The 14,926-nt window shown below is 36.6% G+C and overlaps 1 protein-coding gene across 1 annotated transcript in view; it reads left to right on the forward strand.

The window, feature by feature from the left end:
* The window catches only part of LOC100552210 (sodium/hydrogen exchanger 2), a 40,778-nt gene that overhangs the window by 7,188 nt on the left and 18,664 nt on the right, over positions 1 to 14,926 (forward strand). The window contains exons 2-5 of the mRNA XM_008116137.3: positions 331 to 794; positions 6,618 to 6,868; positions 13,006 to 13,223; positions 13,807 to 14,009. Coding sequence (XP_008114344.2) covers positions 331 to 794; positions 6,618 to 6,868; positions 13,006 to 13,223; positions 13,807 to 14,009 — 1,136 coding nt within the window. The remainder of the gene's footprint in view (positions 1 to 330; positions 795 to 6,617; positions 6,869 to 13,005; positions 13,224 to 13,806; positions 14,010 to 14,926) is intronic.

Here is a 14,926-nt window from a genome sequence, read left to right on the forward strand (position 1 = left end):
AGGAGTTGCAGATCTCTAGAAAGCCATGATTTCCCCACCTCTGACTTATTTTACAGATCAAAAAAATTTTTTTTGATAACCGTTTTTGTTTAGTTGGCATCAACTTGTTCGCTTCTTAATATTTGTGTGTATCTGGATTTTTCTTTCTTCCCTTGTGGCTATTCTGTGATTATTTATCTATTGGTGTATTGAATAACTTTGAAATGTAGTAGGAAACTTGGGTTAAAAGATAAATATATAAATACATAATTTCACAGAGAATATCAGAATATTAGTTTATATCTGCACAAGCTAACCATCTCTCTTCCTTTCTGGTTTTTTTTCTTGAAGGTTTTCATCTCTACCACAAGTTGCCCCATGTAGTGCCTGAGAGTTGCCTCCTTATTCTGGTTGGATTGATTCTAGGAGGGATTATGTTTGGAGTACAAGAAACGTCTCCCCCTGTGATGAAAAGTGATGTCTTCTTCTTGTATCTTCTTCCTCCAATTGTCCTTGATGCTGGCTATTTTATGCCAACACGCCTCTTCTTTGAGAACTTTGGTACTATTTTCTGGTATGCAGTTGTGGGAACTCTCTGGAATTCCTTTGGAATTGGCATTTCACTATTTGCCATTTGCCAGGTTGATGCCTTTGGCCTGACTGACATCACCCTGCTGCAGAGCCTCCTTTTTGGCAGCTTGATTTCAGCTGTTGATCCTGTAGCGGTGTTGGCTGTTTTTGAAAACATTCATGTCAATGAGCAACTGTACATTCTAGTTTTTGGGGAGTCACTCTTGAATGATGCTGTAACCGTGGTAAGTTGCTTTTAATATATATGTGTGTGTGTGTGTGTGTGTGTGTGTGTGTTTATCACTTAAACTCTTGTAGTCTGAATTCTATTGTTAGTTCTAACTAGGGTGGACCTAATTAAATTAAATTGAGTTGACTTACTATTGGATCATTGATTCAGTAGTTCTGTTTTAGTTGGGTTTAACCCATTACTTCTAACTTGTCATTTTTCTTTCAGCAATAAAAGTTATAGAGCAGAAATATTATTGTGTTTAAGAACAATGCCTATCCTAACATAATTTAATTAAAGGATAAATATTTGCAATATATGGTAATGGTTTCATTATTGGATTTTCTTAAGCCTTATGCATTTTATGTATTTATTTTATTTTATTTCATTACATCCTGCCTTTCTCGTAATATGGGACCCATAGTGGTATGCAACATCTTAAAAACACAATGTAATTAAATCACTCTTAATATTAAAGTTAAAATACAATTAAACTAAGACTGAAAAACACATATTAAAACCATTAAAAGATATTTAAAACATGCTAAAATAAAAAAGATCACTTCATCTCCACATTAAAAGCTGTATCTGCTATCATCAAATGGCTCTTCACATGAAAGCATCTTCTCCTGCCAGCAGAAAGAGAAAGGGGGGGAGGCAGCTTGGCTTCTTTTGGGAGCAGCCACCACAGAAAGCAGAAATATCAAGATGTGGGAGAGTGCTTCTTGGCATTATCTGACTTTGGGATAAGTACACAGAGTCCGGAGAGCAAATGAATATTGCATTCAGATATTTCATGCAACAGTGTCTCATTCTGGACACTTACCTGATTATAAGCACTTTGAGGCTATTCCTTTATGTAACTGATCCTGCATCCCTTAGATGGGGAATAGTTAATCATTAACTGGATTTGTTTTAAAAGATGACAGACTTCATTTACCTGAGCAATCAGTTTCCATAAGTGACAATTATCACACAAGGAACGTTATTAGACTTTGCCCTTCACTTAGTTTTCTTTTGAAAAATCATTTTTTCATCCATCACTTTCTCCTATACCTGTTATAATAATTATTGTATAAACAGTGCAATAAATTCCATTCCCAAAACAAAATATATTTTTTCTTAAATGCACAATACTTATTTTGCGTGTACTCAAACTGTTGTAATAATAAAGTCATGGTTTCTCAGTAAAAGACCCTCAAATGATATCCAATCAGACTGGCTCCTTAAAAAGAAAAAAAAATGAAGCCCAAAATAGATACATAGTGTGTAGGTATATATTTTTGTCTTTAGTGAATTGCTGGTTTGTGTTTCTGACCATCACTGGAATGAAATTCATAGAAATGGGAAGCAAACCCTCTCCTGTGTTGGCACCAATGAAAACATTTGAACATAGAGTTGCCCTGGAAGAACTAGAGATTCCTAGGAAGAACATATTAAATTCACAAAGAATCAAATCCACAAAAGTTAAACCAGCGTTAAACCAGCAAATGTGTGGATGGAGCACCTGAGTCTAACAACATCGGGAAGACCACATGATTCCCCAGACTTGCCTTATAAGTTTTCAGATCAGTAAACCTTACAGTAGTGAAGAGCCAATGCTTAAGGAGTGATTGTCTTCATGGCCAACTGTAGTAGTAAATCACTGTGTCTTCATTTACTCCAAAGACTTAGGGGAAGTCTCCATGCCTCCAACATTAGGAAAGTTCTGAATCTTGTCATAGAATCCAGGACCTTCTTGGTGGTTTTTTAAAACTTGGAATCTAGATGCATTAAGAGGCTTACTCAGGATTTAATTGCATTAACCTGTGTTCATAATATGGACACAACAGGCTAATGTGATTCCTACACTGCATTATATGTCAGTGTAAGTGTACAACATGTAGAGGACCATATGATTCCACATACTTGCCTTATAAGTTTTCAGATCATTAAAACTTAATAAGAGTCAATGCTTAAGGAGTGTTTGTGTTCATGGTAACATGAGTTTTCCTCAATTGTAATGTTCTGTTACATTTTTTAAAAACGAAAAGATCTAAAAATCTTATAGTATGCTCATTCTATAATATATTTAATTTAATAATATACTAGCAGATGTTACCAGTCATGCTTTGGAGGCTTATGAAATATTTATAAAATGTGCTCTTACTATATTAAGAATATAAGACGAGCTTTGCTAGAGCAGACCAAAGGTCCATCTAATCCTGCTTGCTGTTTTCTCCAAATTATCATATGTTCTGTGATGCTCAGTAGCAGAAAAAAATATGTGTGTGTTATATAGATATACTTTTAAATTGCGTCTCCAATGATTTCAAAGCCATAGGCAGTAAAATCACAATCACATACCAATAAAAGATAATGACATTTAATATTTAAAAGGATCAAAAACAGTTTTAAAAGCAACCTGATAAATTTTTTATTCCCTGGAAAATGTAGCAATAGAATTATCATGACCTCATGTAGGAGACAGTTTGACAAATGTGCCAATGCAAATAAAACCTTATCCTTTGTGCTCACCCCTTCATTTACTTTTTTGATGGTGGCACTTGCAATGGGACTCTTAATGAAGATGTCAGATATCAGGTAGGCTCAAAAGTATAGAAATAGAAGGTGTCTTGGAGCAAAATTGTTCAAGCCTTTGTATGTTAGATTCAGTGTCTTGACCAACTTGCACATAGGAACAAACTGGAAGTAGTGAAGTTGATCTGGGACTAGTGATACAGAGGACCCTTCTACACAGCCATAAAACCCAGAACATCAAGGCAGAAAATCCCACAATATCTGCCTTGAACTTGGTTATATGAGTCCACACTGCCATATATTCCAGTTTAAAGCAGAAAATGTGGGAATTTATTCAGCTGTGTGGAAGGGGCCAGAGTCTCTAAAGTACATACCAGACAACAGTCTGCCTCCTGATAATTGAGTTCCATCATTGTAGCTATCTTTGCAGATGCAAACTGACCAAAACCTACCTTGTAAGTAGTCCAGCATCTCAGCTGAAGTGTTTCTAAGACTTGGGAATTGAGAAATGATGAATGTTTCCTGTTGTGGGGGACAGTGATATATGCAGCTGGAGAGAGACCTCCCGGGGTCATTTCAGAGCTACTTGCTGCAAAGTGTGCTGCAAATCCAGTACTGCAATCTTTAACATCTCATACAGCATTTGATTTAAGAAGTAGTAAGTTTTGGTCATTTAACAGTCTTAAACAGGAACCCCTAAAGTTACATGATCATAAGTCCAGCTTGTTATCTCATAAATACTCATAAATGTCAAATTAAATGTCAACCATAGTAGTAAGCCATTCTTCTATAAGTAGGATTTTGAGTTTGTTTTGTTTTAAATGGGATCATTCAAACATGAGATTCTGCATTTGTAATGTGAAATGATACGGCTCAGTGGCTGCTTCATTTTGTTGAAAATAAACTGGGCTAATGCCCAAGTTTAATGGCAGTTATTTGATAGGAGGAAGGAATGTCCGGGGAATGGAACAAGGAAGTGAGCAAGCAGCTTTAATGTGAGATCGGAACATGTTCCAGAAAGTTCAGGTTCTCTCCTGTGCAATAGATATAAATCCCATGTCAAGGAATTTTAGTGTTATTCCTTCTCTTTCAGTTTGGCAATTTCTCCTCAGATAGGTCTGTTTAAGTACACTGTAACTATAACTTGTAACTTTATTATTTTTTCACCATGAGTCATAACTATTAAATATGTAAAAACGCAAAGTACATATAAAATACAAATCAGCTCAATGTGACATTTATAATTATCACACAGTGGCCATACATGAAAAAACCTAAATCTACTACAATAAAAATTTGCAATAAAACTTTCGTTTCTCTTTTAACATCCTCTTCAAAATTAAAACATAGGCATAAGCTTGAAAATGAAAGAGTTCTGTGCTCTTTCCAGTTTTATTTACCCTGTTTGACCCTTAGGTTTCTAATAGTCAGAGCATAGTTTGCAACCTGCATTGTAATTAACCACCTCATCACACAGCTCCAAATAAGCATCCTAGGACACTTAGAGCCAGCTTCAGAGATGGAACCCCACTGCAGCCATCATACAATGTTGCCTGTGGCTCCACTCCCAACCTCTGCTAACCTGGAGGCACCCCATGTTGCGCTGGTTTCAATGGAGACAGCATAGAGCCTCCCAGAGAGGGTGAAGCTTTCTCCATATGATGGAGAAAGTGTCATAAGAGGGAGTTGTGCATGGGGCGACAGATTCGCCCACGGCTTCCTCTTTCCTCCAGAAGCCAGCCAAAGAGGGTTGCTTCGCCTGGCCTTTATGATAAGGTTGTAAGATATCACTGTCTCCTAGCACTGTACATTGTATTGCAAGTAGGCACATATGTACAGTACTGACAGAGAACTGAAGATTCAAGTAAGCAATTTGTTACTTTTTTGTTATGGAGGAGGCAGGAGAGATATTTTATTAGGAATTTTTAAACCATACAACTTATGGAGATTTAATACATTGGTTAATTATGAAAAATATCTTCATCTTGAGAGTAATAAGTGCAAAATTTGTGGTTTAATTGTTATTATCAAATCTTCTGCTTAAGGAAATCAATGCATCCTTTGATGCAATAGTGTCTGTTGCTACTACTGTTGCTAATTCAAATTTTATTTTGTGGTGTCTCCTTTGAATGTTTTAAAAAGTATGTGGAAATTTATTAACTCTTCTCTAGAGCATCATCAATAAAATCAGTTTTCAGCCAACCCTACAGAATTTGGTTTTATGTCTCTACCAGGACAAACTATTTTCTTAGACCAAACTAATTATCCTAGCTTGTTCATACAAACCAGACCAAATTTTAACAGCTCTTGTATGGTTCTAACCATTTTCACCATATAGTTGCGAATTGTAAGAGTTTGGGCTGGCATGTGACAGATCTTCACAACTGTGTTAAGAATAATTTCATATGCAAATTTGCCTTTTTGGGTCAGTATACATTCATTTACATTTTTGATTTGCTGTAATGCTGCAAATAATGTGGAGAAATTGTCATTCAGATAGAATCATGCAGATAGAATGATTTTTCTTAGCAAATGAAACAGTAGAGAAAATACAGACAGTGTGAATTATTGCTCATAAGCCAAAGATTTTTTATTTATTGTGTCAGAATCAAATTGAGAATACAGCTATAATGTATAAATAACCAAGAGAGAAGCCTCTCCGCAGGAAAATAACACATCCAGGCATCCCCTGGGCAATGTCTTTGTAGATTGGTGATTCTCTTACACCAGAAGCAACTTGCAGTATACAACCATACAAACAACCCAAAGATTAAAATATAGAATGTAGACATTATGCAATGATCACCTGTGGATATGAATCATGCAAAAACACATTGATAATAACTAGTTGAGGGAAAAAGTACAAATATCTTAGAGGTTTCAGGCCTATATGTTTAAACAACTGAAAAATGAGCTAACCAAAAAAGAAACAAGTAATTAGAAAAAAAACATGGCCTATGGGAAGAACATATGAACATGCTATATGGAAACATTTCAGATATTTTACATCCTTGTAGAAAGGCATTAGAAATGAGCTTTGATATACATGCGCTCCTAGTGAAATGCTGTGAATGTGATCCTGACATAAGCAAGTACATTTATTCCAAATACTATCACATGTTAAAATAACTTGATTTGACTAGTTTGTATTTCAGGATCACATATTTCCTGTTTTGAAAATGTGCAGAATTTATTTCAAAACTTTTTCTGTTGTCTGAAGTTATGTTACATCTAAATTATGCAGTTTTACATTTGGGGTTAATGTTGTGCTGATTTGATCTTAACAGGATTCTAAAAGGTCAATCTTTCCCCCTCATAGGTCCTGTACAATCTATTCAAGTCTTTTTGCCAGATGCGTACAATTGAAGCCATTGACGTATTTGCTGGAATTGCTAATTTTTTTGTAGTTGGCATTGGTGGAGTCTTGATTGGAATCATACTGGGATTTGTTGCTGCATTTACTACTCGTTATACTCACAAAATCCGAGTGATTGAGCCACTCTTTGTCTTCTTATACAGTTACTTGGCATATATAACAGCTGAAATGTTTCACCTTTCAGGCATTATGGCGTAAGTATCCATTAAAACATATACAGTGCTAATAATACTAAGAATGCATTAGGATCTTTAATCTCAGTTTTTACTTTAAGATCACCAGGATTTAGTTGTGAGTTATGAATGTTCAAAAGACAATAACTCATTCAGTATTCTTGGTGTGTAGGGTAAGTAGAATTAGATTTACTTCGATCATAGACCCATGTACATAGGCTCAACCTTCTTAAAACTAGCCTGAAATGATAAAATTTTGACCATCAGTCAAGACTCTCATAGTTGAGCCCCAGGACTAAATGATCCCTATTTTATTGTTGCTTTCATGATACTCAGAAACATACACACAATTTTAACCGACCCCTTCTACACTGGCATATAAAATTCGGATTATCTGCTTTGAACTGGATGATATGGCAGTGTAGACTCAAATAATCCAGTTCAAAACAGATAATCTGGATCAGGCCTGTAGCCAGGATTTTGATTGGGGGTGTGTGTCTGAGTCCGAGTGAGAGAGGATCTACCCTAGCAAACCTTTTCTATTGTTATCCCAATACCCCTGTGCATATGGGATATATTGAGCATGGTGATCAGATCATGATATGAATAAACATAACAGTTTAAATAATACCAGTAAGACCTTCTCGTGGACCATCCTGAGAATTTTTTTTGTGGGTGGGGGCTTATATAGCAATGTAGAAGGGCCCATAGGGCCATATATCCCAGAATATCCAGGCAGAAAATCCCACAATATCTGCTTTGAACTGGGTTATCTTAGTCCACACTCAGATAATGTGGGATTTTCTGCCTTCATATTCTGGGATATAGGGCTGTGTGGAAGGGCCCATAGTCTCACTTTGAATTGCTGGAACTCGGTTTGGATTTTGAGCTTATCACTACACTGTTAAAGTGCTGTTATCCCACTGTAAATGTCATGGGTGTCTTCTATGGAATCCTGGGATTTGCAGTTTAGGGAGGACCCTTTAAAACTCTCAGCCAGAGAGATCCTGGGCATCACTAAACTAGAAACCCCATAATTCCATGAGAGGCAGCTGTAGGAATGGAAATGGAATAGTAGTGCTTTAAGAATGTAGTGTGATAATCTTCTTTATCTATATTTATCTGTCACTCCAGTAGCAATGCAACTCTTCTCTTCTGATATCTCTACATGGAGCAAAAATCTGCTCTGGAAGATTTTCTGATCATACATTAAATGAACAATTGGAAAATATATTAATTTAAATAACGTTAGATGTGCCTCTTTCTTAGATAAGAATCTAAATAAAACAACACATTGATCTGTTTGACACCATTCTGAAAAGTCCCATCTCATCTTTCAGATTCTATTAATAGTATCTGAATACTTTTCAGTTTCCTCCTGTTTCTAATTTGAATTATATGGACAACGTTCATGGAAGCTTATGCTACCATAAATCTGTTAGTCTTTAAGGTGCCTGGAGATTCTTTATTGTGCTTGTAACAGAGGACTACAACTGGCCTTCTAAGACATATGACTACAAACATGAGTTCACAAGGCACTAACAGGGTGATTGCTGTTTTATGATACATGGTCATTTGCTGAGATAACTGTTTATTGCATCCAGCTAGTGAAGACCCTCATTGAAAACTTGCTTTCTTAAGTGACGTATTGTAATTATATGAAATGCAAGGCAGTTATTCTGGAAATGCTAACACAGCCAGTTTGAAAGACAGGTTTTGCTGGGACATAGGTTAACTTTAACTGCTGTTAACCTCAGTACTGCTATAACATTTTGTTCTGGTAAATTCCAGTAGCCAACTGTCATTTCTTACATGTAGTTCAGAGTACCCCTATATTAAGCTACAATCCTAGAACCAACAATTGATAACAATTAGCCAGTTATTAATTAGCAAGCAGAATAAAGAATAAAGAAGATTGGAATAAAGTCCAACCTCCTACCCAGAGCCTGCAAGAATGTCCTTTGCTGATAAGCTGCATATAAAGCATGCTATAATCGGAACTAAGTTAACAGATAGGGTGCTGTACTAAAAGTTCATTAACCTAGAAATTGAAAGCCAGTGTGGTACACTCATTTAACTGCTGGACTAGTACTCTGAGAGCCCAGTGCACAAATCCCTGCTTGGCTATGGAGACATGCCCCATGGCCTTGGGCGAGTCTCAGAGGAAGGCCATGGTAAACCCCTTGTGGACAAATCTTGGCAGGAAATCCTCCTGATGATTTTGCCTTTGAGTCTTAAGTTAGAAATGATTTGAAGGCAACAAATTACCTCTGCATATGTCATTCCTAATATATTGCCTTATCATTTAACAGAGGTGCTCTTCTGATATAGATCTGTTTGGTGGTTACAGTTATGCTTACCCTGTTTCCCCAAAAATAAGACATCCCCGAAAAATAAGACCTAGTAGAAGTTTTGCTGAATTGCTAAATATAAGGCCTCCCCCGAAAGTAAGACCTAGCAAAGTTTTTGTTTGGAAGCATACCCAACGCCTGCCAAACAGAACACCAGAGCATTCAGGATTGGTAAATGTACATACCAGTTGAACATGGAAATAATGGTGGTAACAAGAAATTATTGATAGGATTCAGAGTTTGTCTGGTTATGTTGGTTTGTGATGACAACTACTGTACAGTATATAATAAATGTTCATTTTTTGTTCAACAATAAATGTGAATTCTTCTTCATAGAAAAATAAGACCCCCTGAAAATAAGACCTAGCACATCTTTGGGAGCAAAAATTAATATAAGACACTGTCTTATTTTCGGGGAAACACGGTAGGTATTTTATTGGTATATAAGAGAGGTGGGAAAATTGTATCCCATCAGCCACGTATTGTCCTACTGGAGTCATTCTTGGTCCCCTGGAAGTTCCCTAGAAATCCCTGAAGTCTCTGGACAATTCATTTTTTCAAAAGTCAGGTTCTCCTGTCAAAAGCCAAATACAAATAATCCTCAAATTGTCATACAGATATACTTTGATGATATCCACCTGTTCTGACTCCTACTTCCAATCCTTTACAATGGCAACAACAAGGGTATTTCCCAGAGGCAGAAGTGATGTGATGTTACAAAGAACATCTATGTGGCCTGTATGGGGATGGCCTGGAATCCTCCTGCATTTGTCCAAGCAGATAAAGAGAACCCATACCAAGCTTAATAATAATTTGATTGGATTATTGACACCATTAGCCCTTATTAATAGCACATTCATTTCAATGGGCACTTTTATTAAAGTTGGTTTCAACTCATGATTTTTTTAAAAAGGGGGAAATGAAGGGGAAAATACACAACACCGAGCAGCTTCAGATGTGTTTTTGGAGCAGCTTCATATCAAACTTCTGAATTTCTCTTAACTGGTTTTTACTTAAACATTAATGAGAACAGATCACCCAGAGATCCTTTTGCTTTGGAAAAGTTAGATTTTTGCCTGTACATACTTTTAACTCTTGTTGTTTTAAAGTTTTTATTTTATTTTTTGTTCCAAACTAGAATGGCTGGAAGCACATTGAAACTGTTGTAAGTCTTAGTAGTAGGTTAAAGAAACTTGATGACCACATTTAGTGATCTAGTTTTTTCCAGTCACCAGACAGAAACTGCCTTGTTTATGCAAGGGTGACATGCATTCATGGTAGACCTATAAAGTATATGCATACACCAGCATTAAATAGTTTGCCTTTTCCTTGTTTAAAGATGGTTTTAGATAAGTGAGTGTGATTATTTCAGGTACATTTAAGTCAGCTGAAATCTTTCTTACAGAGGATCCTTCTGTTTTAGCTATGCAGTTTTGAAAATAGTCAGTTGCTATGTCTAGCCCTTCTAAATATCCAGCATATCTTTTCTTCTCTTTCCCCTTTATTTCTCTCCCTCTTTCCTTTCTGCTTCATTTCTTTGTATTCATATTTTAAAAATCCAATGTTTAATTTATCTTTATTGAAAAAATATAGAACACTGGCATATCCCTGGACATGTCAGTGTTAGAAAGGCAGCATTTCTACAACTGCTTCTTTGGGAGTATTTCATACTGAATTCAATGGACTTATTTCTGAATGATCATGTATGATATTGCACTGTCAAATCTGGTAAACATACTATAGCTGTAAACTGTGTATAATGATCATTTATTCCAGTTATTATGGTTACAATCAACAATGGTGCTGTAATTATCAGTCTTTAGAATGACTGGCAAACCTTGGAGATAATTGGACTCTGGAATGTCTGTGAGGCCCAATAGACTTAAAACATCCAATGAAACCTAGGACTGGTTGGGTGTGACATTTCCATTGTTCTTCCCAAGAAGCTGCATTTGATGATGAAATCTTCTGGTGAGCTGTTCAACATAATATGGTTCCTTGCCATGTGCATATTGAAGGACCACTTAAATTTAGGTGACAACAGCATGATTCAGGCCCCACAGTAGCACTTCTTCCTTTTTGTTAATTTATTTGTGCCACACCCTGCACTACAAACTGGCTGGAATTTGGTTTTGGACTCTAGCTGAAGGGCTAAAAATGGAAAATGTTTCCTATTTCCAAGTCAAGGGTGACTCTGGGACCTTCCATTCAGGTGTGTAATATGGCTCAGAACTGGTATAAAAATGCCAGTTCTGAGCTGCATCGAGGCCAAACAGGGTATCCTGAGCTGCATCTGTGACAGGACACTGCCACTACAAGCCAGCTGAACATGGGGCAAGATTCCAACCATCCTCCCCAGCACCCCCATTCCTCTGAAAAAGACAAGAAAATATCTCATCAGTGCTGCATGCTCTTCCCCTCCTTTTTTTGGTCATTGAGCAAAGCAATTTGGGAGGAGTGAGCCCCCTTTTCCTCCTCCAAAAGCTACTAGGCTCACTTAATGATGAATAAACAGGAAGAGAAGAATAGGCTGTGTGTGTGTGTGGGGGGGGATTCCTTGATGGGGGGATATGCTGGGGGCAGGAAGGTACTGTTATCCCACCTCCTAGGGCTGGCTGGGTTCAGGGATCACAAGATGGCTGTGGGGACATGATTCTTGATCCCGCATCAGGATCTGGAATGGCTGTCCCCACTGCGCCAACATGGGGAAGATGTAAATCCTGCTGCAAAATTCAGACATTCCTCAGTTGGGATCCAGCTGCATTAAGTCACTTACCCTGGGTTTAATCATATTAACCTGTGTGCCTTGTATGGATGCACCAGGCTAATGCGATACTCGCACTGCATTGTATGGCAGTATAGATGCAGCCTCTGTCTTGCATGCATTATGATTTTTGAGTGTTACTGGTATACACCTACAGTGTAAAATTCATATGTGATTAACTTAACAAGTATAAAACCATACATTGTGTGATATGCTGGTTGGCAATTTGGGAGTTACAGTCCCAAAATAATTTTTCCAAGGTCTGATTTGATGTGTTACAATTTCATTTGTGGCAAAGACAGATTTGCTGTAGCAAACATTTGAAATTTACACTAAGCAGAAGTTTCAGGTGTGAATCTGGAAAATATTTTATAGGTCATGGAACATCATGGAAAATTGGTCAAAGTTCAAAATTAAAATGGAAGCTTAGTGCCACCCACTCAAGATATGTATTTGCAGCTCATCCAACGTCATGGAATGACATCCCATGAAAAGTGAAATTATGACACATCACATCCCACAAAGCTGAACAACAGAAAAGGCACACTTAATTATAGCAGCTGCTCAATGTGCTTAGTCAGTATGATGGTATGAAATGTTTTTCCAAAACAACGAAGACCATGACTTTCCTTTAAGGACAATTGTGCAGAAGGAAAATAAAATGATCAATATTGATGTTATTGTTTCTTAAAATATGTGATTAGCTGTGTTGAATTCCATTATTGGGAGAAACAAGGGATCATAATAACAACAACATTTTATTCATTTATAATAGTAACAGCAGCAACGTTTTATTTATTTATGTCCTTTCAACAATTCCTCTGTTGATTGTCCCATAGAAAATAATAGGGTTCACTAGTACCCACAGTTTGATGTATCTCTGTGAAATTGAGAATATACACAGTAGACTGAGTTGTTTAAGTGGGAATTTCACCAGAAATTTGAAAATACCCTTTTATGATTCTTAGAAATGTTTTGGGACAATAGACTATGCTTTTGGGATCATAGTGAAAGAAAGAAACTGATATGGTTTTCTTTTGCAGGATTACAGCTTGTGCTATGACTATGAACAAATATGTGGAGGAGAATGTTTCTCAAAAGTCTTACACTACAATTAAATATTTCATGAAGATGCTGAGCAGTGTCAGCGAAACACTTATCTTTATTTTCATGGGAGTATCTACAATTGGAAAAAATCATGAGTGGAACTGGGCCTTTGTTTGCTTCACTCTCCTGTTCTGTTTAGTTTGGCGTGCACTAGGTAAGAGTTACTTATAACATTCTCACTTGCTGTTTAACACACTTTATAACTGAAAATCTTACACTGAGTGGTGCCTTTGACAAAGAAAGAGCTAATCTCCAGGGAAGTAAAAACTTCTCGCAAGATACGTTCTTGGTACCAAAATAGTGGGGCTTTCCAGATGACCCTTGCTAAGGTCTTTTAAGCATCACAATTGATAAATCTGTGATCCAAAACAGAAGAGACAGTCATTTTCTCTTTGTGGCCCAGCAATATCAGAATGGAAAATAGAGAAAAAAATGGTATAGTGCTATAAAACAAAATGAAACTGTCGAATCCTTCCATCAGAGTTCTTTAAAATGCAGCAGACCTGGATTTTTTTTTTCATGGTAGAAAAGAGTCTTTCTTTTACATTTTCATAGGTGTGAGGTTTTTATTAGGAAAATCCTCCAACCTTGTAAAAGGATGGAGAGAGACTCCCAAGGAGAAAAAACAATGCAAATAGAAAGATACATGTGTTCTTATTTGTTTCTGAAGCTTTCCATTGTCTTAAATGTAAGGTTCTGAGTGGTTCTTAAATGTAAGGTTTTCCTATTTCCTTTAGGGGTTTTTGCATTGACTCAAATCATTAATGTGTTCCGGACAATTCCTATAACATTTAAGGACCAATTTATTATTGCCTATGGAGGCCTCCGAGGAGCTATATGTTTTTCACTTGTTTTCCTGCTTCCATCTGCCGTGTTCCCCAGAAAGAAGCTTTTCATTACAGCTGCTATTGTGGTGATATTCTTTACTGTCTTCATTCAGGTGAGACTGTGTACAACATGATGGGACTAAATGGTTACTTGCCTTACAATCCTATAATAGGCCTAGTTGCCATGACTAAAGATTTCATATGAAAAGAAATACATGAGTTGTCAATAAATTAATTAATAATGCACTAAATAATGTATGCTCTTATCATTGTGTATGATCTTGTCATACGGCTTTTTCACACCACGATTAATATTATGATTCTAGTTAAGCTGGCAGGATATAAATATCCTGGAGTTTGCAGTCTTGTCACTAGAGCTCTCTGGCTAAAAGTTTCAAGTACCAATGTCTATGTTGGAAATGCCAGGATTTCATAGGATGGAATATGACAGTTAAAGGAGTTTTAATGCTGTAACTGTGGTGTGAAAAGGCTCTTACGCCATTTGACTGTTGTTTGAAGGGGATCCCAAACAAAGGATATATGAATGAGAGACCTCCAAGTCACCTTGTTGCCAAGAGCCTCACTCAGGTTTTTCAAACTTAGGATTGTGGCTTCAATGTAAAACGTATAAAAACACTTGTGCAAATTCAAACACACACTTGTGCAAATTCAAAAATATTGTCTAAATATTGTCTAATATTGTCTAATGGAAAGGAAAGTGGGAAGAAAAAGTGACAGAATTAAAGTGAGGCAGGTAGATGAGGGAAAAACAAATAAGGAGTCAGCTGAAATGGAATCAAGCAATTCCATTAGAGTAAGAATAAGGTTGCTAACTCTACATGAACTAGGCATGGTTTTGATGGCTCTGTTGCCTTTGCATTTCATATTTAGTACATCATGATTTTCTCCTGTATATCATTTTAAAAATCCAGAATTAGTCATCTTTCCATCTAAATTCTGGATTATAGTGTACTCTTGCTGGAGTACCAAATCTTTTTCTTACTACTCATACACTGTAGTCTAAAATTCA

This window comes from Anolis carolinensis, chromosome 3, assembly GCF_035594765.1.
Source record: "Anolis carolinensis isolate JA03-04 chromosome 3, rAnoCar3.1.pri, whole genome shotgun sequence".
Taxonomy (NCBI): Eukaryota; Metazoa; Chordata; class Lepidosauria; order Squamata; family Dactyloidae; genus Anolis; species Anolis carolinensis.